This window comes from Macadamia integrifolia, chromosome 13, assembly GCF_013358625.1.
Source record: "Macadamia integrifolia cultivar HAES 741 chromosome 13, SCU_Mint_v3, whole genome shotgun sequence".
NCBI lineage: Eukaryota > Viridiplantae > Streptophyta > Magnoliopsida > Proteales > Proteaceae > Macadamia > Macadamia integrifolia.
In genome coordinates this window covers 27875987-27901424 of record NC_056569.1, presented here as the reverse complement: position 1 = coordinate 27901424, position 25438 = coordinate 27875987, and the positions used below count along the sequence as shown (strand labels likewise).

The 25438-nt window shown below is 39.5% G+C and overlaps 1 protein-coding gene across 4 annotated transcripts; it reads left to right on the top strand.

The window, feature by feature from the left end:
* Positions 1 to 2831: 2831 nt before the first annotated feature.
* LOC122059678 lies at positions 2832 to 25350 on the top strand. Of its 4 annotated transcripts, XM_042622638.1 has the most exons (10): positions 2833 to 3218; positions 5781 to 8509; positions 19359 to 20538; positions 21274 to 21629; positions 21713 to 21916; positions 22701 to 22855; positions 23486 to 23577; positions 23670 to 23798; positions 24781 to 24912; positions 25110 to 25350. In XM_042622638.1, the coding sequence occupies exons 1-8, from the start codon at positions 3035 to 3037 to the stop codon at positions 23699 to 23701; spliced, it is 4932 nt and encodes a 1643-aa protein (XP_042478572.1). In that variant the 5' UTR covers positions 2833 to 3034; the 3' UTR covers positions 23702 to 23798; positions 24781 to 24912; positions 25110 to 25350. The 4 variants fall into 4 exon arrangements, with proteins under 4 accessions (XP_042478574.1, XP_042478572.1, XP_042478571.1 ...); XM_042622640.1 differs by having other exon boundaries at positions 2832 to 3218; positions 5781 to 8467; positions 24781 to 25350; XM_042622637.1 differs by having other exon boundaries at positions 24781 to 25350.
* Positions 25351 to 25438: the final 88 nt, after the last annotated feature.

The following is a 25438-nucleotide window of genomic DNA, read 5'->3' as shown; positions in this document are numbered from 1 at the left end:
AAAAAAGCATATAACAATAATATAATTCAATTCAATGTTGAAGCTTATATCCATTTCACTGAAATTTTTAAAGGTAAAGAAGTCATTTCGATAAACAAAATAGAAAACATAAGAAAATTGTTTAAAACCTTCTAAAGTGAAATTGTTAATAAATGGTTTTGGTTTCAATATATGAAACCATTGATCAAATAGTTTGATTTTGATTTTACCTAAAAAATCTTACACTAAGCCAACCGAACCATTCACACCAAAATCAAACCATTTAACACCCACTAACAGAACCTTGGGCATGCTTTGGACAAACCATGCAGACCACCAGAGCAAGTATGGGTTTGCAAAGTCCTGATTTGAACTAGACCATCTAACTTTGGAAATTGGATCCTTTCCAATGCCAATGGAGGCCCAACATGCATCCAATGGCTAGGAGGACCTGGGCACGCACCCCCAAGTCCACGTAACCATTAGATGCACGCTGGTCCTTTAGTGGCATTGGAGAGGATCTTAATCCCCAACTTGCGTGTGACTTGTCAAAAGGATTTTCCACCCATTTACCAATTAGAGGGACCAAATTATCACTATAAATTGTAGAAAGTAGGAATTGTATTCGCAGTCGATCTTGATCATGGGCGATCCAACACTTGATTTTCTGGGCTATTCGGATGATTATAGGTATTTTGTGGTTGATTAAATCCGATTCTTCCATATTTGGATTGGAATTTCCTATTCGGATATATTGAGCCATGACCATTGATGAATCATTCTTTGAATTTTATGAACCATCCTCCCATTGTATACATGTAGACTTTGAAAATGTGAGGAAAAAATGACCATCCTACCCCACATGAAAGGCATAAATCTTGCAGCTATTTAAGCTTCCATATGTGCTTCCATTGATCCTTACGTCAGTGCAAAAACTACCCTGCCTTTTACGGAAACCTCTCCCAATATTAAATTATAAATGAGAAAAATTTCTTCCATCCACAATGAAGGGAACACCCACAAATCTATGGTCATTACTCCCCATCTATTGTTTGAGGTCCGAAATGTTGTGCATTGTTCTTTGGCTTCATCCAAAGGGAATGATGACTAGGGGTGAATCATGGCTTGAGGGAAACTCAATCCCAATTTTTATTATTATTATTATTATTATTATTATCAAACGAAAAAATTCCATTAAGAAGACATGATTGAATGTACAACATTATATGAGTAGGGGTAAGAGAGGTTCTTTTATTGAGAACCACAAAAGTTAACTGCTTTAGGAATTTCAATACATCATCAATCGGCTTGAGATGGAAATTAAGTTTAGTTAAAAGATTCTGAACAACTGAAAATAGAGGAATTTCTCTTAGAGGCCATATGCACATCCTATGGTAAGTTAAAAAAAGGTTGTAGATCAGCAGAATCAGTCTAGATATCCCCCTGTGTCCATCCCGCGTCCTGTGCATGCTTCATTCCCATTAGCAACTCTCAAAGGAATGCTTCATTGGTGCTTCCTGTCATCAGATAATCAGCTTTAAATAAACCATCATTATTTTCATCAATTATACAATAAGCCAAAGTAGAGATAGTATTGGTCTGATCAATGACTCCCACACATGCAACAGTCAATGGGGTCAAGAAAGGGGAGAATGGGGGGAGAGGGAGTCTCATGGATTGAGATAATCTTGGTTGGTTTATAGAGAGTGCTCGGTTGATCTGTCCATTGTTTCACCGAGTGAAGAATCACAAGGAGATTAGGCCTATATTGTTTAAAAAGCACATTGTTCCTATGGTTCTATGTATAATAACAAGTGATAATGAAATATATAAAAAACAATCTGGTAAATTATCATGAGGAATAGATTGTATAAGATACATGATAACAAACGGCATCAAAGCTTCAGAGAGAGCTTCAGGTCTCATACCTAATGGTCACACAACCCAAATTCTTTTGGTGAAATCACAATAAAGAAAAACATGATCAATAATTCTTACTTGTGATGACATAATCCACATATTGTATCGATGTCCTTATCCTTGGTAGGAACCCCTCAATGAGCTAATCTCTCCCAAAAGAAAAAAGGTTAAAGTTTGAGTTTTCATAGAAACCGCCACCAGTGGTAGCAAAGAGATAAGCAAACACACTAATTTGATAATCCAATTGGTTAGTAGCTGAATTAGCAGATAAGGATTTTGCAGCCAACTTGATTGTGAACATCCCTATTTAAGAAAGCTTACAATATCAATCATCTTGATGTAAGAAAATTGGAATTTTTATAAATCTGGGTGATAGATAATGTGGGAGGGAGCATAGCAGACAATAAACTAGTATTTGGATCATTCTATGCATTATTATTGATAAAGTCACTTACTTGGATTAGAGAAGGATGAGCTGGTCTTTGTATGAGATAATCATTAAGAAATAAATTAGATATGGTAGGTATTCATGAGTCACTCCAAAAAAAGATTATTCTTGCCATTCCCAATTTATCATTTTGAAATCTATATCCAAGGATTGTTGTGGATCCTACGTTTGAGGGTTTGATTCGTAGTGTAACCATGGTTTCAACTTTCAAGAATCATGATTAGGTTGGCTGGATCGGTTTGACTCTATTCTAGCCAATTTGGCATGTCTGATTCTTGTACAGAAAAACCCTAGATGTAGACTCAAGAATATACCGATTCTATTACCGATCCAGGACCGGATGACTAGTGAGAATTCGAAAATTTTCATTCTTGTCCCTGAATTTGAAAATCCAATCCGCGCCTATGGTAACGAGATCTGTACCGTCCATTTAAATGCATCAAGTCCCATCAATTCACGGTCTACCGCTGTAGCATCGTAACAGAACTCATCTTCAGATCACGTCAGGATCAAAGTCGAAGCAACCAAGATTTCAAACTGTTTCACAATCCCTCTGTAGCCGCTCCAGCATCCGCAGTGGCCAAACCCGAAGAGAATGCTTTTATACTTTGCTCTGCTCGTCGTTGAAGTCCATCCATTGTGTTTCCATTAGGTTAGTGAGTCGTGTTCTTGGATTTTTATGTGAAAATGTCGAATCTCGAGAAGCTATTCGTCCAGGTATTTGAGCGCAAGAACTGGATCATAGATCAGGTCAAGCAGCAGAGAGATTTATACGAGCAGCAACTCGCTTCGGAACTGTTGATTAATGGGATTCGCCCTCCTTCGTGGCTGTGGAACGATGGAACAGAGAATGGAACTGCAGATCTCACAGGCATGATTACATGAATAACTTTACTGGTTTTTGTTCTGATTTATTATCATATTTTGGTTGCATTTCATTTTCGATTTCCTACTCTAGGGTTCCTTCTGGACTAGATGTTTGTATTTATTCGCATATATTTCGTCCTTAACGTACTTGTTTTAAGTTGAATGGGAAATGTGGAGTGAGATGTGCTTCACAAACGAAAGTGCTTTCTCGGTTTACATTAATTATTATTCATTTTCTCGGTTAATTTTATGCATTTGGGAGGAGAGCCCGGACCTGCAAAGTTTACACATTTCCTTCATTGTTCTTTAGTTTCCCTCTCATAATCGGGATGGAATTTTGTTAGATAACCTCTGTTGGTTGCCGCCATGGATTTAAAAGTTCCCAATTCTCAGCATCGTATCCATTTTCACGTGTTGATATTATAAATTTGAGCTCTCTTATGCTGTTTGCATTTATCAAACTTCTAAAATTGTTTCTACAATTTTGTTCTTTTACTAGTCTTGGAATTGATTTATACTAGAATTCAAATTCTAAAAAAACAACAGTTGGAACCCTGAAAGTTGTATTTCTTTTGTGAGACTAGCTCTGTCAATAATTGATACAATGGAACAATTATTGTTGTTTTATACCCCCAGTTCTGTTTGTCCCTTGGGACTCGATGGCGTTTTATATTTTTGAGCTTCTCACAAGTTATATTCATGCCATGGCCCTTCATCTTCTTATATTAACCAAATTCCCAAATTTGCTAGAGTGAAAACATGTATTAATGGAAAATTCAATGCCTATATCAAGAATCTATTAGCTGGCTTAGGAATTTGCTTTTCTTATTTTAATACATATAGGTTGAGATTTTGTGGTCTGCACAGACCGTGTATCTGTACGTGGTCTACATGCAACATTTGCCATGTGGGAGCTTGGATGGGGCCCAAATTTGATGAATAGGTAGATCTCAAGGTCCCCTACTCACATGCCGAGTTTCAATTCAAATGGAGTTTGCCAAGTGGCAAAACAGAACATTGAAATTGAGACCACCAAAGGGTACATGGACAAACAACGGTTTGCATGGAAATACATGAGAGGGTAAATGATTGAATTTGAGATTGAAATTTGACACATTGACAATCCATGATTTATCCATCCACTATATATACCCATATAATTGTTACATCATTCTTCTACATGGCACAATGAAGTGTCAGACCATATAAGATTGTGTGGTCTGCTCAAACCACAAGGTTGGTTGTGTATTATTATTATTATTGTTATTATTTTATATTAGTTTATAACTTTATAAAAATGGTTCCTACACACCTATGGTAGGAACTTTTCCTAACACCTATGGTAGGAACCTTTCCTAACACCTACTTGGAAACAGCCTCTCCTGCGCAGTAGGGGGTAAGGCTGCATACATTTTTGCGTCCCAGACCCTGCAGTAGCGGGAGCCTTGTGCATTGGGTTGGTCTTTTTTCCCCCCCCTTCTTGCTGGGCGCTAATGCCTTTTTTTTTTTTTTTTTTTTTTTTTAAGTAAGGGGAAGGCTTTGCTTTGCTTGTTGGGCTAACACACACCCCTTATATAAAGGTAAGGCATTTCCTAATTGTAGACCACCCTCCATTTGTTGTGCTGCTAGCCTGCTAAGCCGAAGAATTCCCAATAGGATATACAGGTGCTCTTAAGCCATCATTCGATCATCAACTCTTGGATGTGAAGAGGATTTTAGAGCCTTCCAATGAGGGAACATAGGATTGATCAATGTGGATAGAGGATGTAGCTATTCTAACCTTTGGATAGAGAGGTCAGGTGTGGATTAGTCACATGTCGAATTTCCAAGCCTAATTCCATAAAATACCCTCCCATGTATTAGCCCACATTCTCATGTATGTCCATGCACACCTACAATACTCTGATAACTACTGTGCACTCTCCTATAGACCTGGATTTTTGAAGCTCTGTCTGCCACATGGGGAACTTCAATAGTTTGAGAATTGACATGCGAGGGAACCTAAGTGTCTACTTGGACACAAAATTTGGTTCTGATCTAATCTGCCACATGACTGTTGTTGGCATGTAGGAGAGGTTCCTACCACAGGAAAGTAGGAACGAGGTTAAAGAAATAAATATAAACAAGCTTTAATCATCAAAAAGGATCAGCCATTTCAGTCAATAAATTATATACTCTTTGGCGCGGTGTTTACATATAATATATGCAATTATTGTTAACCAAATTATGATTGTGAAGAGGATTCGCCAAGTCAAAACCCATGAAAAACCAATTAAGTCTCGGCAGAAAATTTTCTCTTGATGTAAAAGAGTTCAATGATGGGATCTGTAACAATGCTGGAAGCCAATAATTTTTCTCACATTTTTTATTGTTTTATCATGTAGTGAAGATACTTGTTTACTTGAAATTTTCTTGATGGTTAATGTATGAAGCCACAGATTATGAAACATCAAAATAATATATTGTCTTATACATCTGCCCCTTTTCCATCTAGGATGACACTTAGGTCTGCTTCTGATTGAGTGAAAAGGATGGATTTGTCTTATGCTTGCCTATCTTATTGCAGAACTGAAGAAACAAGACCTAATCTGTGACCTCCTAATTCCACCACTACGATCCAAGGTCCCTTCTACTAGTGATCGCTGTACTTTTTACAGCAAGCCACCTGCTAAATCATATAATGAACCTGCTGCAGACAGCTTATTTATGGAAACTTGTGCTTCCAACAAATATTTTGAGGCAGGGGGCAGGTTGACAGTGGTACCTAATTGTCATCTCAATGAAAATGAGATCTCACAGAAGTGTACCTTAAATGAGAATTGTGAGCTAGATCCTACAATTGCTTCTCCTCGAGATCAGACAAGTGTAAGGGCCTCTGATAATTGCTTTGAACCAGGTCAATCATTGGCAAAAATCCAAAGGTCCAGGCCAAGGCAAAAGGCTCTAGAACTTCGAAATAGTGCAAAGGCAAAAGCAGGAAGGGCTTCTAGCAAGGAAGGTAATTATAGTGTTTATTCTGGTAGAGTTACGAGGTCTAGAACTGCTTGCCAACAACTTAACAATGTCAAAGAGTTGCTGGAATTGAATAAGGTTTCTGATATTGCTGATGATAATGGAGGTGGGGTTGCACAAAGAAAAACAGAGAAGTGTCCAAGCAGTGGAAAAGACACAACTGTTCATTCTGGTAGACCTACAGGTTTGGGGATTTCTTGCAAACGACATGTCCAGGAGTTGGTGGAAATGGATAAATATTCTGATATTGGCAGTGAAGGTCCAGATAGACTGCTGGGTTTTAGTTCTGCCTCCATGCAGATGAGTTGTTTTGGCAAATCATTGCAGGCAAATGGAGCCTTAAGTCAGTTTGAGGGAGATAATAAACTCCAGGATGCAGGGGCTGATCAAGTGACTGTACAAAAGTTTGATTCAGAGCAAAAGGTTGAAAAATTAAGTGATCACTTGCAAACAAATGTGGGAATACTTTCAAGCAATGGAGACATCTCAAACAGATATAGTGTTAGAAATACAGCATCTAGTATCTCAGAAGCTAATGACTCAAAAAATCCAAGCCCTAGAGATACATGGTCTAGATCTGTTTCCAGTGATAAACCTTCTCAAATTGGAAAACAATTGAAGTGGGTTGAAGTACATGACCTCAAGAAGCCATCAGGTAGTCAAGTGGATATCCTCCCATGTTGTGATGCCAGAGGTATTGTCAACCAGGAGAAATGGAATACTGACATTGCAGAAACTGATCATGCTTTGAATGGGCCAGTTGAAGCCTGTCCTTTTCTGCAGCTTGAACGTTCTGCAGGATCCCTACAGTCTAATAAATCCTCAAAAGTTACCAGTGGTAGAATTAGATGCTCTAAATCTGCCTCCACTGATAAATCTGGTCAACTTGCAGAACCATTAAATTTGGTTGAAGGAGGAAACCTCCAGAAAGCATCAGAAGCTCAAGTGGATATCCTGCCATGTAATGATGGCCCTGGAATTTTCCATGAGGAAAATGGCTTTGTAGCAACCAATCATGTTTCAAGTTTGCCAGCTCAACCCTGTTCTATTTACTGTCAGTCTAATATGCATGGAGCTAGCCATGGAGACGGGTTGGAATTTTTACTCAAAAGGCTACCTTCTGAGAGTAGTATGCTTTTGGAGCCAAAGCAGCTTGTCTTTAATGATGTGGAAGTGTACAATTTGAATGAGGGTGTTGATCCTATGGAAAAGGGGATTCAAGGGAGATCATTAGAAATAAGATCCTTTTCTTCACTAGGGCCTGCTGAATCTTTAGAAAAGGTAGCCATTTCTGATGTGTTCCATAAAAAATGTGATATATCCATGGATGAGCTCCTTGTGCAGAAGGAACTGGTGGAGGAAGTTGTAAATAGAGAAAAGGAAGCTCAAAGAGCTTGTTCTGAAGCCAAAGTAGAGAGGAGCAGTGAATTAATTGGAGCAGAGAAATCCAGATGTGACTATTGCACTACATCAATTGGAAAAACTTCAAAATTGCCTGCTATGTCATCAATGAATGCAACCTCTAAGATTTGTGAAGATGTGGTTTCTGATAAATCTCCTGAAACCTACAAAACCTCAAGTCTGGTTCCTTGCTTAACAGATGATCTAATTACCCAGAAAGTTGGTGAGAAAAGCCCAGATGGAAGCCAACTGCAGAAAGTGGTGGATTCCAGTTTGCCTGGTATAGATGTGGATCCACAGGCAGATAGATCTGGCAAGAAAAGTAATGTGAAGCTTGATATTGGGCCTGGTATGACATTTCCAGAAGATTGCAAACTTGGAAAAGATGCAATTGGACGTTTTCTCTGCCAGATGGCAGCAGCAGACAGTCCTCAAATGGGCAATACAGAGACAAGACCTCCCTACTACCTAAGGAGTTCTAGCAGTCGGGATAAGAATATTGGTTCTTCTAAATTAAGTGGTTCTATTATTGCAAGGAAATCCATAATATCACCCAAAACCAAGAAGAATGCTGTTGAGTGTTCATGGCCTCAGTTTAAGCGGAGAAAACTTGAGGGTCGATCAAGAAATTCCTTTACTGCTTCTGCAAGGTTAAGGAGAGGGAAACAACTCCAGGAGACAAATGAGGATACTGAATATAGATACCTAGAAAAGGTAGAAAATGAGGCTGAGGCTATCTTAGAGGTTCAGCCTTTTGCTCCTTGTGAAATGAACATTGCTCAACCAAATGCTTCGGAGAGTCCTGATGTTCAAATGCATGAGAATGAAAGTTTTGAGAAGGTAGAGTGTTTGGAATCTCCAATCAAGTTGCTACTCAAAGAGGTAATTAATGCAGTGCTAATCCCCAACCAGTGAGATCCACTATGAGATCAGCTTGCCACAGGATCGTGGTTAAATGAATGAGAACTAGATTATGAGAAAAGTTAATCATACAATCAAATCAATTCTGATCAGATAGGTTGAATGCTCAAATTAACAAGTAGAAAGGGTCTGAAAAATATGATTTGATTATGACAGCTGGATTTACTCTAATGCAGAATTGATGGACAGTTTTAGGGATTTAGAACAGAAATCATTAAGAGATTCCATCAAACAAGAAATTGAATCCAGAAAATCAGAAACAGAAAACAGATCTAGAAAATCAAGAACCGGAAGTAGACTCGGATTAGGATTTCTGAAATTCAGTTGGAGATATGACTTGAAAACAGAATCTGATTCTAGTATTGTTGGGGCAATCGATTAACAAAAAGTAGCAGGATTTGATTAAGAACCAATGCTGAGACAACTAGAAATAAGCATAAACTTGAGTTAGAAATATTCTGAAAGAATTAGAAATCACAGGAGATAGAAGTATAGAAATTTTGACCTGTTTGATGGGGAAGTAAACAGAAATTGGAAGGAAGATATGATCAAGAATTCACTAGACCCCAACCTGGAATCCCACCAGGGTATGCTATTGAATCTCACCACAGTTAAACACTCTTGAATACACAAGAGTCAACACACTTGAATCCCACAGATCAAAACAAAGAAAAAGCCTTCTATTAAATCATCAAAATTTGGGTATAGGCATAGCCTTACATATGTTTAAATAAAATACTTTAAACAGAGTCAAATTAAGCCTAAAACTCCTGCCAGCTATGGAGGTAGTCTACTGCTACTAAGATTCTTAATAAAATAAGAAAATGACAACTTAAATCAAGGTTGGACTTGTAGAGTCCTAATTCAACCTAACTAAAATACTTTAATAAAAATTGAAATAAAGGAGGAGTCTAACTAGACTAACTAATAAAGTACATTCTGTTAAAGTGGCTGATTACAAAGAAAAACCATTGTACCAAAGGCACAACATATATCTGACCCAACCCAGAGTCAATTTCCACTAAAATAAGCCCACTTTTGTGCTTTATATGCATCAGTAATTGTATATTTTATTTCTTTCATATTATCTATCATGCTCAGGATAGCTAATCCACACACACAGTGTCATGAATTTTTGAATCCACCATTTGATTATACAACCTAGGGAAGTTGCCTTTGTAAAATATCTACTGGATTAGATGTTTGTAACAGACTAACAGTTCATTATTCCCCCCATCTTTGAAAGTTGAAACATTATGTACAAGTGTGAGAGTTGGAAAATAAAGATTGTTAGAGAACAAGAGGAGAAGGGAGAAGAAGAAGAAGAAGAAGAAGAAGAAGAAAAGTAGCGAAGAGAGAGTTGGTGGTAGCAAGTTGTGTGAGAGAAAGGTTCTTCTCTCCCTTATATTGATTCACTTAATGTAAAAGGATATTACATCCTTTTCCCTCATGCTAAAATATTATACTGAAGAGAGGTAAAAGGTAAGAAAGTAAACACATTATAACATAAAATCCTAGTACCCAAAGTACCCTTATTACATGAAGTTATATAACTCTTAACACTCCCCCTAAAGATGGAGAACAAATGTCATACATTCCCAGCATACATAGAAGAATGTTGAGCTGACGAGGAATGAGCTTTTTGGTGAAAATTTCAGCCAACTAATCACATGTACTCATGAAAGGGGTGGATATGTAGCCTGGGTCAATCTCGTCTTAATGAAATCTCGGTTCACCTCAATATGCTTTGTCCGGTCATGTTGCACACTTGCATTGGATTGTGGACTATACTTATAGCAGCCTTGTTTTGACAATAGAGTCTCATAGGTGCCTCTTGTCAAACCTCAACTCTTGGACTAGTCTTCTTGATGCAGTACCGACAAGGGTTTACACAAGGAGAACCAAGACCAAGGTTGACCCAAGTGGCTGACTTGGACCATGATTTGGGCTGCTGATGGGGTTACTAATTAGTTATTTAGTTTCTATTTTGAAGTCCTAAATTAGTTTATAATTTCATGTCATTGTTAGTTTCTAATTTCTATCAAGACTTGTTTCTATTTTTATTAGATTCCAATTTCCAGTTTTTAGTAACTTCTTGTAATCAGTTTTTAGTAACTCAGATTTAGTAACTCTGAGTTACTATTATTTGTAAACCCTCCCCATCATTATAAATAAAGTAGATGGCTCTTTTAATGAGCCAAGATTTTGACAAAATATATGGCTGCTACTGCTGCTTTCTCTGTAAGAGAACTTCTGTGTGTTTGATCACAGTGATGGGTTGGTGTTCGATCCAACGACTCCTTGCGGTGTGAAGCCCGGGAGGATCTTTTTTCTTCAAATATTCTTTTCTTTCCAAGCTTCCTCAAGTATTCTGTTGCTGCTCATCGATCCAGGTATTTATATCTTCAATTTCTGCTGCCCAGAAAATTCTGCAAAACAGAGCATCCACCCCTACTGGAATACCCAGAAGGCCAGAATTGAGTGTCGGTTTGAGCTCAGATTTTGGTCGATTGGTTGTCCATATACTACTAAGGATCGACCCTAGTATGGATTGTTTCTGATGAGTTTGTATAGAGATATTAAAAATTTCACGATTTTTGTCTTTTAGTGACCTGGTGTGTCCTAACTTGAGATCAATTACTGTGACTGGTCTTATGTTGTTTCCTTAATATCTTGGATCCATATTGCTGTTGATTTGAACCTCCAAAAGGTCTCTGGAGTTTCTGATTGTATTTATTTAGTCTACTGCTGCCCTGTCCTAATCTATATTGGTAATCTGAAATCTGTCGACTGCTGAAATTCCTACTGTTCTGTTATGGTTGTGGACTGCTGTTACCATAGTTTGGTTGCTGATTAGTCCTTTTGTTTGGTGCTGATATCTGATCCTAAAGCCCCAATTTCTGGTTTGACAGATCTGATTGTTAAGGACTATTGACTAGTTAATGTTGGACTGTTATTGCGGTTCACTGTTGGGTGATTATTGGTTGTTCTCTGGTTTATAATTTCCTACAGTCTTGGGTCCGGTTTGGTGGTCCAATCCATTCCTACATTACGTGGTATCGGAGCATGGCTGGGAACAACACCCCCACCCTAGTTTCTCTTATGGAGATGCTACAGACTATGAGGACTGAGATGAAGGCTGAACAGCAAGCATTACGGACTGAGTTGAAGGCTGAATTGGATGCCAGGTTGTTGAATGAAGAGACCCCACCACAACAATCTATTGGCAATTCACGTACAACAACCGAAGAGGACACTCCATTGAATGTAGTTGCTCAGTTGACTAATAGGAGAGCAAACCCTAATCTGAGAGCACCACAGAGGGTTCCAGTAGCACAACCTACTTTTGAAGAGTGTGTAAGAGGATATTTTGAGACTGAGCGTCCCGTGCAACAGAGGTATTCTGGAGATTCACAGAAGGTTAAGCTCGATCTGAAGGAGTTTGATGGAAGTCATGATCCCCAATTGTTCTATGATTGGGTAGTGGCACTGGACGACTATTTCGACTATTATGAGTTACCTGAGGAACGAAAGATGAAACTAGCTCGTGCAAACCTAGTTAGGGTTGCTCGTGAGTGGTGGAGGACCTATGAGTTAGAGTTAGAAGACTGTGATAGAGAACCTACTAGTTGGGAGGAGATGAAGCTTGCGTTATCAGATAAATACTTACCACACAACTTCAGAGCTCGCATACAAGACCAGATGAACTCTCTTCGTCAATGGTCTATGACTGTTGCCGAGTACATGAACAAGTTTGATGCACTTTATTCTCGTACAGGTATAAGGGAGAATGAAAGGCAACTGTTATCTCGATTTCGACTGGGATTGCGAGCTGAAATCAACACGGGTATCGGAGTTGTTGAAGCACACTCAGTGAGAGATTGTTTTGACAAGGCCCTACGAGCAGAGGAGCTTCTAGCACAACCAGTTAGAAGGTTTAGTTTCCAAGCTGGGGAGGGTAAAGAAGAATTTTTCAGCCACTAAACCTAGTAGCTCAGCACCTCCAAAGTCCACTTTTCCTCCACAAGCTGATCATAAAGGAAAGGCACCCATGATAGGTGGTAATAAGGTACAGTTTTTCCATTGCCAAGAGGTAGGACATTTTGCTAAGTCTTGTCCGCATAAACAGAGGGTTAATGCAGTAGCTGAGGTTGAAGACTCCAATGAGGAGGATGAGTCAGCTCTTTACCCCTATCCTTTAGATGATGATGATGATGGTGGATATAACTATGATATGGAAAACACTAATGAGGATGAAACTCAGGGAATAAATATTATTACTCGCATATTGGTGGTTGAAACCAAAGGAGATGATTGGCGATTTAACTGCATATTCTACAGCAGTATGAAGTCAGGTGAGCATACTTGTCAGATTATCATTGATAGTGGCAGCTGTGTCAACGTTGTTTCTGAAGCCTTTGTGAAGAAAGCAACCTTGAAAGCTGACCCACATCCTCAGCTTTATAAGGTATCCTTGCTGAATAGTAATACTTTAGAGGTGAATAAGAGGTGCTCAGTTCCTTTGAAACTTTACTGATATGAAGAGAAAGTTTGGTGTGATGTGATCCCAATGAAACTCACAGATGTATTGCTTGGTCGCCCCTGATGTATGACAATGATGCCATGGTTGAAGGGAAGAAGAATCTGTGTACTTTCATGTGGAAGGGTGTTCCTACAACTTTCTATCGGTAAATGTGCCGGCTGAAATACGGCGAAAGAGATCCCTAAGGTCAAATCAGAAGGACATTGACAATGAGAAGAAGGTAGTAGCTATGCCCACAAAGGAGTTGCTAGCTATTCCCCGCAAATAGTTCTTACGCACAAGCCATGAGACTGGAATGGTTATGGCACTTGTTACTAGGGAAGTCACTCCCCAACTTGAGGTAATGTATAGTGCACCTATCAGAGAGCTCCTGTCTGATTTTTCTGACTTAGTCCTTGATGATCTCCCAGATGAGTTGCCTCTCATGCGAGACATACAACATGCTATTGATTTGGTTCCTGGTTCGGTTTTACCTAACCTTCCTTCTTACAGACTTAGTCCTACTAAGCATCCCGAGCTGAAACGGCAAGTAGATGGGTTACTACAGAAGGGCTTCATTGAGGAGAGTTTAAGTCCTTGTGCAGTACCAGCTTTACTGATGCCAAAGAAGGATGGTTCTTGACGTATGTGTGTAGACAGCCATGCTATCAACAAGATAACAGTCAAGTATAGGTTTCCTATACCACGACTAGATGATATGTTGGATATGCTGTCTGGGGTAAAGGTCTTTTCCAAGTTAGATCTGAGGAGTGGTTATCATCAGACTCTCATCCGTCTTGGGGATGAGTAGAAGACCGCCTTTAAGACCAAGGATGGCTTATATGAGTGGAAAGTCATGCCTTTCAGTCTGACGAATGCACCTAGTACTTTTATGAGGGTGATAACACAGGTCCTTCGTCCTTTCATTGGTCGCTTTTTGGTTGTTTATTTTGATGACATCCTGGTATACAGTAAGAACCAAGAAGAGCATATGGATCACTTGAGGCAAGTCTTGAGAGTACTCCGTGCTGAGAAGTTGTACATTAATCTCAAGAAGTGTTCCTTCATGCTGCCCAAGGTTGTATTCCTTGGATTTATAGTGTCATCAAAAGGGGTTGAAGCTGATCCAGAGAAGATCAAGAGCATCACTGATTGGCCTACACCTAAGACACTAACAGAAGTCCGTAGCTTCCATGGGTTAGCTTCCTAATACAGGAGATTTATTCGGAACTTCAGTGCAGTTATGGCACCCATCATTGAATGTATGAAGTCGAGTAAAGGGAAGTTTGAATGGACAGCTGCAGCGACCAAAGCATTCGCTCTTGTGAAGAGGAAGATGACAGAGGCACCCATCCTACGCCTACCAGATTTTGACAAAGTATTTGAGGTAGCTACAGATGCTTCACATGTTAGGCTAGGAGGAGTGATAATGCAAGGACACCCCATCGCTTTTTATAGTGAAAAATTGAACGAGGCCAAGAAGTGCTATTCGACTTATGATCTGGAGTTGTATGCAGTCGTCCAAGTGCTACGCCATTGGAGGCACTACCTTATTGGTAAGGAGTTCATTTTATACACTGATCATGAGGCCTTGAAGCACCTTCACTCACAGAAGTCGATTAGCCACAGACATGCCAAATGGGTAGCCTACTTGCAGGAATTTGTATTTGCTATGAAGTACAAGGCGGGAAAAGAGAATACAGTGGCTGATGCACTTAGCCGGAAAGTGCTCACACTTAACACATTTTCAGCACATGTCACTAACATAGATCAGCTATGAGGTGAGTATGCATCTGATTCTGATTTCAGCACTATCTTTATGGAGTTACAACAAGGTGGGCAGCACCTAAAGTACTCTATTCATGATGGGTACTTGTTCTTTGGCACACAGCTTTGTATCCCAAACTCTTCCCTATGTCATCACATCATACTGGAGTTATATGGAGGAGGATTAGGACATTTTGGGAAAGATAAGACTTGCACAGGTGACTGATCGATATTATTGGTCATGCATTGCAAAGGATGTCGATCATGTGATCAAGAGATGCCGTCTATGTCAGTTGGCAAAGGGAGGAAAACATAACACAGGTTTATACTCTCCACTACCTTTTCCTCATACACCGTGGCTTGATGTTAACATGGATTTTGTTCTTGGACTACCCCCTACTAGAGAACGATATGATTCCATTATGGTGGTTGTGGATCGTTTCTCTAAGATGGCTCATTTTATAACTTGTTGTAAGACTTTTGATGCTTATTAGGTTGCAAAGCTCTTCTTCAAGGAAGTAGTAAGACTACATGGGCTGCCAACTAGTATTGTGTCTAATCGTGATGTTAAGTTTATAAGTTATTTTTGGAAGACATTGTGGTTGAAAACAAATACAAAGCTGAACTTTTCAACTGCATTTCATCCACAGACAGACGGACAGACAGAGATGGTGAACCGTAGCTTGGGAAACTTGTTGAGGTGTTTGGTTCGAGACTATGAGAAGACATGGCCTTCTATTCTTGATATTGCAGAATTTGCCTATAACAGCTCAGTGAATAGGACAATAGGTTGTACTCCTTATGAGATCTTGCTTGGAGTTCAACCTAAGCGGCCGATTGACCTTATGTCACTTCCACCCCAGGCTCGAGTTAGTATTGAAGCTGATGAGTTCTTGCGTCATATCACTGAGGTGCATGCCAACGTCCAACGACATATTGCCTTGAACAATGTGGTGTATAAGGCTTCTGCTGATCGTCATCGGCGTTATGCGGATTCAAACCCAGGGACATGGTGATGATTCGAGTAAATCCTGAACGGTTTCAGACGGGTGTCAATACCAAGCTACATCCACGAAAGATGGGTCCTTACAAGGTGCTGAAACGTATAGGACCCAATGCTTATGTGCTTGAGCTGCCTGATGACATGACCATAAGCAACGTGTTTAATGTGGCTGATCTTCACCATTATGTTGGGCATCATTTGGATGATGGAGACACGAAGCAAATGCTGAGGTTGCCCCAATTGAAGCCACCCACTTCTGAAGTTATTGAAGACGCCTACGATGATAATTACAAGACCTCCTGCCGTGGCACCGGTTATCACACTTTTCTTGTCAAGTGGAAAGGCCGTCCCCGTAGTGAGTTAGTGACTGTACTTGGATTCATGCTGATGATTTCCAGAGGCTTGATCCCGACTTGTACGAGCCCTACATATCCCTTATCCATTCGTCGGAGTCGAATGTTTTCAAGCCGGGGAGAACTGATGCAGTACCGACAAGGGTTTGCACAAGGAGAACTAAAACCAAGGTCGACCCAAGTGGCTGACTTGGACCACGATTTGGGCTGCTGATGGGGTTACTAATTAGTTATTTAGTTTCTTTTTTGAAGTCCTAAATTAGTTTCTAATATCAAGTCATTGTTAGTTTCTAATTTCTATCAAGACTAGTTTCTATTTTCATTAGATTCCAATTTCCAGTTTTTAGTAACTTCTTGTGATCAGTTTTTAGTAACTCTGAGTTACTATTATTTGTAAACCCTCCCCATCATTATAAATAAAGTAGATGGCTCTTTTATTGAGCCACGATTTTGACAAAATATATGGCTGCTGCTGCTGCTTTCTCTGCAAGAGAATTTTTGTGTGTTTGATCACAGTGATGGGTTGGTGTTCGATCCAACAACTCCTTGCGGTGTGAAGCCCGGGAGGATCTTTTTTCTTCAAGTATTCTTTTCTTTCCAAGCTTCCTCAAGTATACTGCTACTGCTCATCGATCCAGCTATTTATATCTTCAATTTCTGCTGCCCAGAAAATTCTGCAAAACAGAGCATCTGCCCCTACTGGAATACCCAGATCTGATTGTCAGTTTGAGCTCAGATTTTGGTCGATTGGTTGTGCATATACTACTAAGGATCGACCCTAGTATGGATTGTTTCTGATGAGTCTGTATAGAGATATTAAAAATCTCCCGATTTTTGTCTTTTAGTGACCTGTTGTGTCCTAACTTGAGATCGATTATTGTGACTGGTCTTATGTTGTTTCCTTAATATCTTGGATCCATATTGCTGTTGATTTGAACCTCCAAAAGGTCTCTGGAGTTTCTGGTTGTGTTTATTTAGTCTACTGCTGCCCTGTCCTAATTTATATTGGTAATCTGAAATCTGTCGACTGCTGAAATTGCTACTGTTCTGTTATGGTTGTGGACTGCTGATACCATAGTTTGGATGCTGATTAGTCCTTTTGTTTGGTGCTGATATCTGATCCTAGAGCCCCAATTTCTGGTTTGACAGATCTGATCGTTAAGGACTGTTGACTAGTTAATGTCGGACTGTTATTGCGGTTCACTGCTGGGTGCTTATTGGTTGTTCTCTGGTTTATAATTTCCTGCAGTCTTGGGTCCGGTTTGGTGGTCCAATCCATTCCTACATTACTTCTCACCCATAGGATTTCACATACTCCAAGAGACAGCCCTGAATTCTGCCTCTGCACTTGATTGGACCACAAGGCCCACAACAGGCTGTTTTTTTCTCTTCCATACGACCAGGATCCCACCCATAAATATACAATAGCCTGATGTAGACCATCTGTCAGAAACTGAATTAGCCTAATCGGCATCAAGCCTTCTATCCTTAAATGGTCACAAACTTCACTGCCCTTGTCGATTTGAGGTCCAAATGATCACAACTTCACATGTTGTCTTCTCTTGGTGCTCTTATAGTCTTCATCCAAGAGCTATCGCATGATTTCTTCGAAATTTTCACATGGTAGCCTCTTCCTTGGAACCGCTTTGTACCCCTATAGGAAGAAGGAGCTAGTAGTATGACTCTCAAACCACAAGCGTGGGCCCTGATTCCAAGTTGGAAACTAAAGATTATAAGAGAACTAGAGGAGAAGGGAGAAGATGAGAGAAGAAGAGAGTGTTGGCGGTAGTAAGTTGTGGGAGCGAAAGGTTCTTCTCTCCCCTATATTGATTCATTTGACATAAAAGGAAATTCCATCCATACCTCCATGCTAATATATGATAGCCAAGGGAGGTAAAATGTAAGAAAGTAAAAACACATTACAACATAATAGCCTAGTACCCAAAGTACCCTTATTACATGAAATTATATAATTCTAACAGTGAATTCATTTGTGCTTGTGTTTCTGTGTGTATTGAATGTTTTAAGCCTGTTGACCTGATTGCATGACCCTAACCAGTTCAAAATCGTATCTTTTGGAACATTATTACTTTTTTGTTCATACCTTTACAAACACATTTAGACACCTTATTTATTCAGCCTAACCAGATTGTAATATACTAACACATTTAGAAACCTTGTTGTATTCAACTTCACCAGATTATCCAGAAAATCAAATCTCTGTCTTGTGAAACAGCCGTGGTATATGCATGTCTTCCAGATAGTCCAAAGGCTCTTAACTGATTGGACAACTAGAGTATCTGTTTATTTGTTGTCCTTTTATAAGGATTTAGAAAGGCTCTCAATGTGGGTTAAGGAGCTAAGGATGGGATAGTACTGGAACACAAGACCTCACCTTTAAACTTCACACCAACTCAGCTAAGGTCAATTGATAGGGCTGTATTGTGCCTTGGAAATTTCTTATATGATACCTGCTGAACAGGTGGTCGGTTGTCCCAATTCCTCCTGTTCACTTCATCACTTGTAGTATGGACATAGGGGCCTAATGGAGGTACTACATGTTTGTTCAATTCCAACTAGTACCCATGAGCAAGAGGAGAAAGTACTCCAGACCAGAGCATAATTACATAAAATTCTTGTACGTGTCTGGACATTGTTAGTAGGAATTCTCGAGTCTGGGGATACCAGACCCTTACATAGATCTGGGACTCTAATAGCTTGCCATGTGTCACACATAAGAAGATCAGGACCTATACAGGGAAAGGTGCTGCCTTTAAGATTATACATTTTTTTTAAAGTAGGAAAACCAAATGATTTCTAACCATCTCATTTAAATGTCACTCTTTATAACTTTTTCATGTCCAAATAAACCCATAAGATGCACTCACTGGAGTCATCCGTCGATGCTGAATTTTGCTTCATTTAATCTCTTAAACTGTTTGAGGACCCCAAACCTTTTGAACAGTCTGGGTAGCCAGAAATGCAATTTTTCCTGTAAGATTTTCTTTCTGAAGTGGCTCCCGTAAAGTTCATAATACTTAGTACTATGTGTTTGACATCAATTCTTATGTGTATCAAACTGTATTCTTTAGCTTTAATGGCTTACTCTTCTGATTTTATTTAAGAAATCATCTGATTTTAATGGCTCATGACTATAATTTGCAGGATGAATTGGAAGGGACAGATCAAAGTGCAGAGACAGCATTGGCATGTAGTGACAAACACATGGAGACATCTCTTGAAGGCCATGGTTCACTTCCATGTTGTCTAGTTAGCTCTCCACTTACCAAGGTTGTTGACTTAATCAGTGCTGATCAAACCATTCCTGAATTTGAGGGACACAATATGGGTGAGCCTATAGAGAATGATCTGCCATGCATTGTTGAAAATGGAACTGGCTTTGATCATTCAGATCTTCTAAGCACCTCAATTGGACAGGGTAATATTCTGGAGCAGTTATACATGTCTTCTAGAATGCTTACACCACTACCCCATGCATCAACCGAGTATAAAGTGCACAGAACGCCGGACAAATACCAGTCCTTACCTAATGGACTTCTTGAGCACATGTACCTGAGGAATTCTCTGTTCTTCAATGCTGATGAAAGTAAGCAAGTTAGGTGCAGCTACAATGGGATGAGTGAGGAAGTTGACTGCACTTTTCTGGGGAAGTCGTACTCTGATGGCATGTCATCCTCTAGTGTCCAATTTAGTTGGGACACTACAAGACTGCCTTGTACGCCTCCAGTTGGAAAGCTCTGTCGGAGAATCGCTGCAAAAGCATCCAATGATAGTTTGGAGAAGCAACATAATATAAACCCAGAGCTTACGTGCTTTAGGATTGAGGAAGATCCTGGCATTTGTGAGGAAAATGGGGACACAGATGAGATGTTTGATCCAGTTAAGGAAGGAGTTCAGTCAAGGGGGGAGAATTACTCAACTAAAAAGGAACCACTTGCTGATGTGACTAATGAATATCTTAACCCTTCTGCATCTGTTTCTTTGGCTGATAAGTCTGTTGAAAGAGGTAGCCTAGGTTCTGTTAATGCAGGTTTTAATACCTCTCAGACCCAAATGGATGCCAAACAGAAGCTTAAAAGTACTCAGAGAAAGTATAAAAACAAAGATAAGGAGAATCAATGGTCTTCACTGGGTAGCAGTGCTTCTCGTAAGGCAACTGAATCTCTTCAAACTAGGATCAGCAAGCCCAAATTATCAGGGAAAGTAAGTGAAGGCAAAGGTGGCCAGAGTTTATTAGAGAAGGGGAATAAGCGTAACAATATTGTCTCCAACATCTCATCATTTATTCCATTTGTTCAACAAAAACAACCAGCTGCAGTTACAGGTAAGATATATGGTTTCTTATCTGAATATTTCCCATTATTTTTAATGGGTACCATTAAAGTCCACTTTGAGATTGTTAAAGTGTACCGCGAGAGGGAATGCAAGTCTTTGTTATGTTGATAAAGTTAGTCTTAAGAGTTAGTGTGTGATAAGTCTAATTAAGTCATTGTTAGTTAGGATTATTTATTTTGGTTGTAAATGTGACTCTAACTGGGTTTCTATTTTAATATAAGTTATGGGTCTAGGCCACGATGGGGTCAATTCTGAATCCTATCATGGTCTAGCATTCTCCCCTTTTCTCCTATCGTCTCTCTCTCTCTCTCTCTGTTCTCTTTTCTCTTCTCTTCTTCCCCTCCCTGTTATTTTATGTTCTGTCCTCCATAAACCACAACCCCTGCTAGAAGTGCACAATCTGGCCCACAAAGCCTCCACAGACAAGGCCCCAGGTACCCAACAAAACCAAGAAATCTAGCTCATAACACCTCCAAACTAGAAGGCCCAAACACTACACCTGCAATCAGTTTGCGAACTCTTGCATTAACGTTTATATAAAAAAAGACACTGACCTTCATTTACTGAAATCTGAACTAAAAACAAAAACCATAGATGTCTGTGTTTGTTATTGCTTAGTATTATTGAGTTGTTTGTAAATTAAATTTACACTAGTTATCTTAGAGAGTCGGTGTTTGTGGATACTTAGAAAATTTTGATTTTACTTTGGTGCTTATTATGATAGATTCATATGCTTTAGGGAAGAGGGATATCAAAGTGAAAGCCCTGGAGGCTGCTGTGGCTGCAAGACGTCTTGAAGAAAAAAGAGAAAACGAACGTAAAATGAAGAAAGAAGCAGTGAAACTTGAGCGAGCAAGATTGGAGCAGGAAAATATGAGGCAACTAGAACTGAACAAAAAAAAGAAAGAAGAGGAACGGAAGAAGAAGGAAGCTGACTTGGCGGCAAGGAAAAGGCTGAGGGAAGAAGAAGAAAGGAAGGAAAAGGAAAGAAAACGCAAGTGTATTGAAGAAGCTAGAAGGCAGCAGAGAGAACATGAGGAGAGATTACGAGTCGAAAAAGAGAGAAGGCGCCAAGCTGCAGTAAGTTTCTTTTTAGAACAAAATTTTGAGATTCTATCTATTTGTTTTTTTTTATGTATCTGTGATTATTGTCTCTTCTGTAGGATGAGAGGGAGTGCAAAGGAAATGAGCGGGCAGATGAAGAAAGAAAGCTTCAGAAAATGGGAAAAGGTAGGGAAGGATCTGACTGTACGAAAAAGACAGACTCAGAATCAAGGACTACCATGGCTTCTGAATGTGATGCCATAAAAGCTAATCATTTTCACGAATCTTGTCAGGCTCCAAAGAAGTCTGAAGAAATTGAAAAGGTAGAGTTGACACCTGATTTCAACCTAGATGTCTGGGAGGTAATGGTTTTGCGCAGAATTCTGGTAGTACGTGCCTACAGCGACCAGTGGGCGCTTCTGATATTAGGGTCATTCACCTGTGCTCTAGTTTATGCATGATTGTGTGTGGCTGTAGATTAAAATAAGTTAGTGAAGAGCATATTCATAGTTTCAGATATGAGAACTAGGAATCAGTAAACTTTTGAACTGTAAAGCATATTTTCCTTTCCCCCTTCGATCTCCTGAGCATTGGTTGGAGGACAGGAGTGACTTTCCAGTCACGCATCAAGCAGACTCCATAGGTATTTGGTCTAATTATCCCATCAAGGGGATGAGAAAACTGAGTCAGAAGATTGTTGGAGCAGTATTCTTGGACAACTCTCAATGACTCAATGTTCTTTTTTCCTGAGTTCTCTCTTTCCAGAAAACTGTAGTAGTTTTGAAATTGGGTTAACTAATAGCCTAGGAGACATCCAAGGCAGATCCTTTGTGGTTTTTAGTCCAACCTCCTGGCATTTGTGCCACCTTTATGGCTGGAGCATGAACAGGGCTCCTTCCCATCCTCATCTAGGTTTGTTGTCCCCTTAATTTTTTTTTTTTTGGGGGGGGTTGGGGGTGGGGGGGATTGGGTTGAGATCTTGTCTAACATCCTTTTAGAATTTCATTTACAAACTCATGCTTGTAGAGTGATCTTGAATGATTATATATTCTTCCTGACCAGCAAGTAGAGCCTTTTACTAAAAGAATTTCTGCATACTACATCTAGGAAATTTCCAACTTATGTGAGGCACATGAAGATGCCATCACAGTTACTGAAGAAAGCCTGGAGCAGTCGTATGCAATTTCTCCATACCAAGGGTCAGATGATGAAGAGGAAGAAGAGGATGATGTGCCTAATAAATTTATCCCTTCATGGGCTAGGTAAACTGACTCTTCTCTGTCAAAACATGTGAGATTGTATTTTGTATTTGTTTATATTTTATGCATAGAACTATTAAAAAACTGTCCTTCCATTAATACTGGCTCAAACATAAGCATGTCTCTTCCATCACAATCTGACAATATCATTGCCTGGGTGGGGCTACTATTTGATTATCCCACCTAGGTCTCTTGGGCCAAAATACTGAAGTGGTTGGCTGATAGTTACCTTCCCACCTAGACACTTTTTTTTAAGATTAAGGGAAAATGATGTCACACACTCTCTGGCACTCTCGCTCCTCCCCAATCATTTGGGCCCCACTGTATATGAATCGTTAGGGACTTCCTACCGTGTGCCCATTGGCTGGGCATTGGAGATGCTAATACATGCGGGTGGCATGTAGGTCACTCCCTCTAAAGTTTAATGTCATTTTATTTTTCCCCACCTTCTTTCTGAGGATGCATCTGCATAGAAGCCTACAAATGTGGGTTCCATTGCTTTCTGTGTGCACCTTCGTCATGAGACGTGTTTGGTGCAGATGTTCGTTTCAGAACTTTTTCATGAAATTTACTGTAAGAAATTATATTTTGGTGACTATTAGACACTTGATGAACTTCTGTCTGTTACTGCAGTGAAAATTGTCTGGCTCAAATCTTTCCCACCTTAAACACGGTAGACCCAAATGGAATTTTCCCTCCATCAAGCTTTTGCGGCATTGCAGAAGGTACTCATCTTGTATTTACTGAACCTGAGTCATTCGTTTACCTCCTATGGGATGGCTAGACCTGGAAGCAGCTTACTTTCTTTTCTATGCAGTTCTTTTGCCTCGTAAACAACAGCTGACATAGGTGGTTATTTTGATGAGGATGGAGTGTTGCCTGCCTAATACGGACAAGAGTGTTATTATCGACTGGGGTCATTGCGAGTAGTTAAGTACAAGAAGAGGTATTTATTCTTTTCAATCATAGTTATTGGATCTCCCATGGATATTGGACTCTCGAGTTTGCTCCAGTTTGATCAATGGGTCAAACTGAGTTGACCCAATTATATTGTTGATATTTTTCAGCTTCCCTTTTTTTGTCCTTTTAATGAAGTTCTTTCCTATCTGGATAGGCAAGTGGGTTGAAATGACAAGTGGCGTCTGCCAGTTTAATCAAGTTTTTAAGTAAAGCTTGTCTTTAAATGCAACTTGGCATGCTCGGGGGTCATTAGTGAATTTTTTGATCCTGTAGGTCAGCCTAGTATTGGCTCTGATAAGTGATTTTTAGTTCTGCAGATCATTGGCCATCTTTCCAGTCACAGGTATCTACCATCGATTCAGCCTGATACTGTCTGATCAGTAATAAGATGGCCACCTTCTCAATCACTCCTCATCTTAGAGTCCAGGTTTCTGCTTGGAACTGCTAGCCTCAATTTGTATCCTAAATGACCATTGTTAGGAACCAAAAAGGCCATAAAGTTGTTTTCCCCGTCTCCCTGGAGTCTGTTTCTGCTTTGATCTGCTTAGATAGATTTGCATCCTTAGTGTCCGGAGTAAGTCAGATAATTTTCTTTTTAATTAAAAGGAAATCTCCTTAATGATTAGGATCAACTTATCTGGTCATCTTTATTTTAATTAAGGTAACCTCCTAAATAATTAAGTAGATGGTTAGCATCAACCTATCAAAGCATATTCATTTTAATTATGGGTATCTTCTTGGTTGGACTGTCAAATGGTAGGTTTCAGCGTTCCAGCATCATCAAGTCAACATGAAAATACCTTGTATTTTCTATAAGTATGCTTGACTGCTACCAAGCCAGTAAAGTTAATTTGATTGTATGTATTTTACTAGGATTGTTCAATATTTCGACATTCTAAACTTTATGCTATTCTTGTTTTTGTTGTATGTTGATCGTCAGTAGCTAATCGGTTCTCATGTCTATGTAGGGAGATGTTTGAATGGGCCACTATCCCAAGGGTATTTGCATACTAAAATTTGTTCAGAGAAGGTGATACCTTACACTTCTTCGCACCTTTTGTAATTGATACAACTCATTTCCATTTAATGTATGTAAGTAGGTTTTTGTATTGGTAACTCCCCTTTTCTCCACTCACCAAGGAGATGAATTCCACCAGAGGGCAAGGAAGCTTTAAATTTACCTTCATAGAATCTCTGCTCTAAATTCACGTACATGGAAGCTCCTTTACCATACCTGAAGTTGTGTAATCTTCTTCCTTAGTAAAGAGACTCATTTCCATTTAATGTACATAAGTAGGTTTTTGTAGTGGTAACTCCCCTTTTCTCCACTCACCAAGGAGATGAATTCCACCAGAGGTCAAGGAAGCTCTAAATTTACCTTCATAGAATCTCTGCTCTAAATTCACATACATGGAAGCTCCTTTACTATACCTGAAGTTGTGTAATCTTCTTCCTTAGTAAAGAGATAGAAGAAATATATGGAATCCTGTTATTCGAATTGTCAAGCAATTAATCCACAATTTGTGCCTTGTATTCAAGACTTCTTGTTCGATCTTTGCTGCTTCCTATTTTGAGTGTTGTCTATTGAGATTGATTGTCAAGGTAGGTTCACCTGCTTGGGAAGGA

What these genes read in the sequence shown, in the direction of transcription:
- LOC122059678 (XM_042622638.1), top strand. Translation starts at nt 3,035, where the DNA reads ATGTCGAATCTCGAGAAGCTATTCGTCCAGGTATTTGAGCGCAAGAAC. An exon ending in AGAGAAGGCGCCAAGCTGCA is followed by an intron (nt 21,630 to 21,712) that starts GTAAGTTTCTTT and finishes TCTCTTCTGTAG; the next exon opens with GATGAGAGGGAGTGCAAAGG. An exon ending in CTTTTGCGGCATTGCAGAAG is followed by an intron (nt 23,578 to 23,669) that starts GTACTCATCTTG and finishes TTTTCTATGCAG; the next exon opens with TTCTTTTGCCTCGTAAACAA.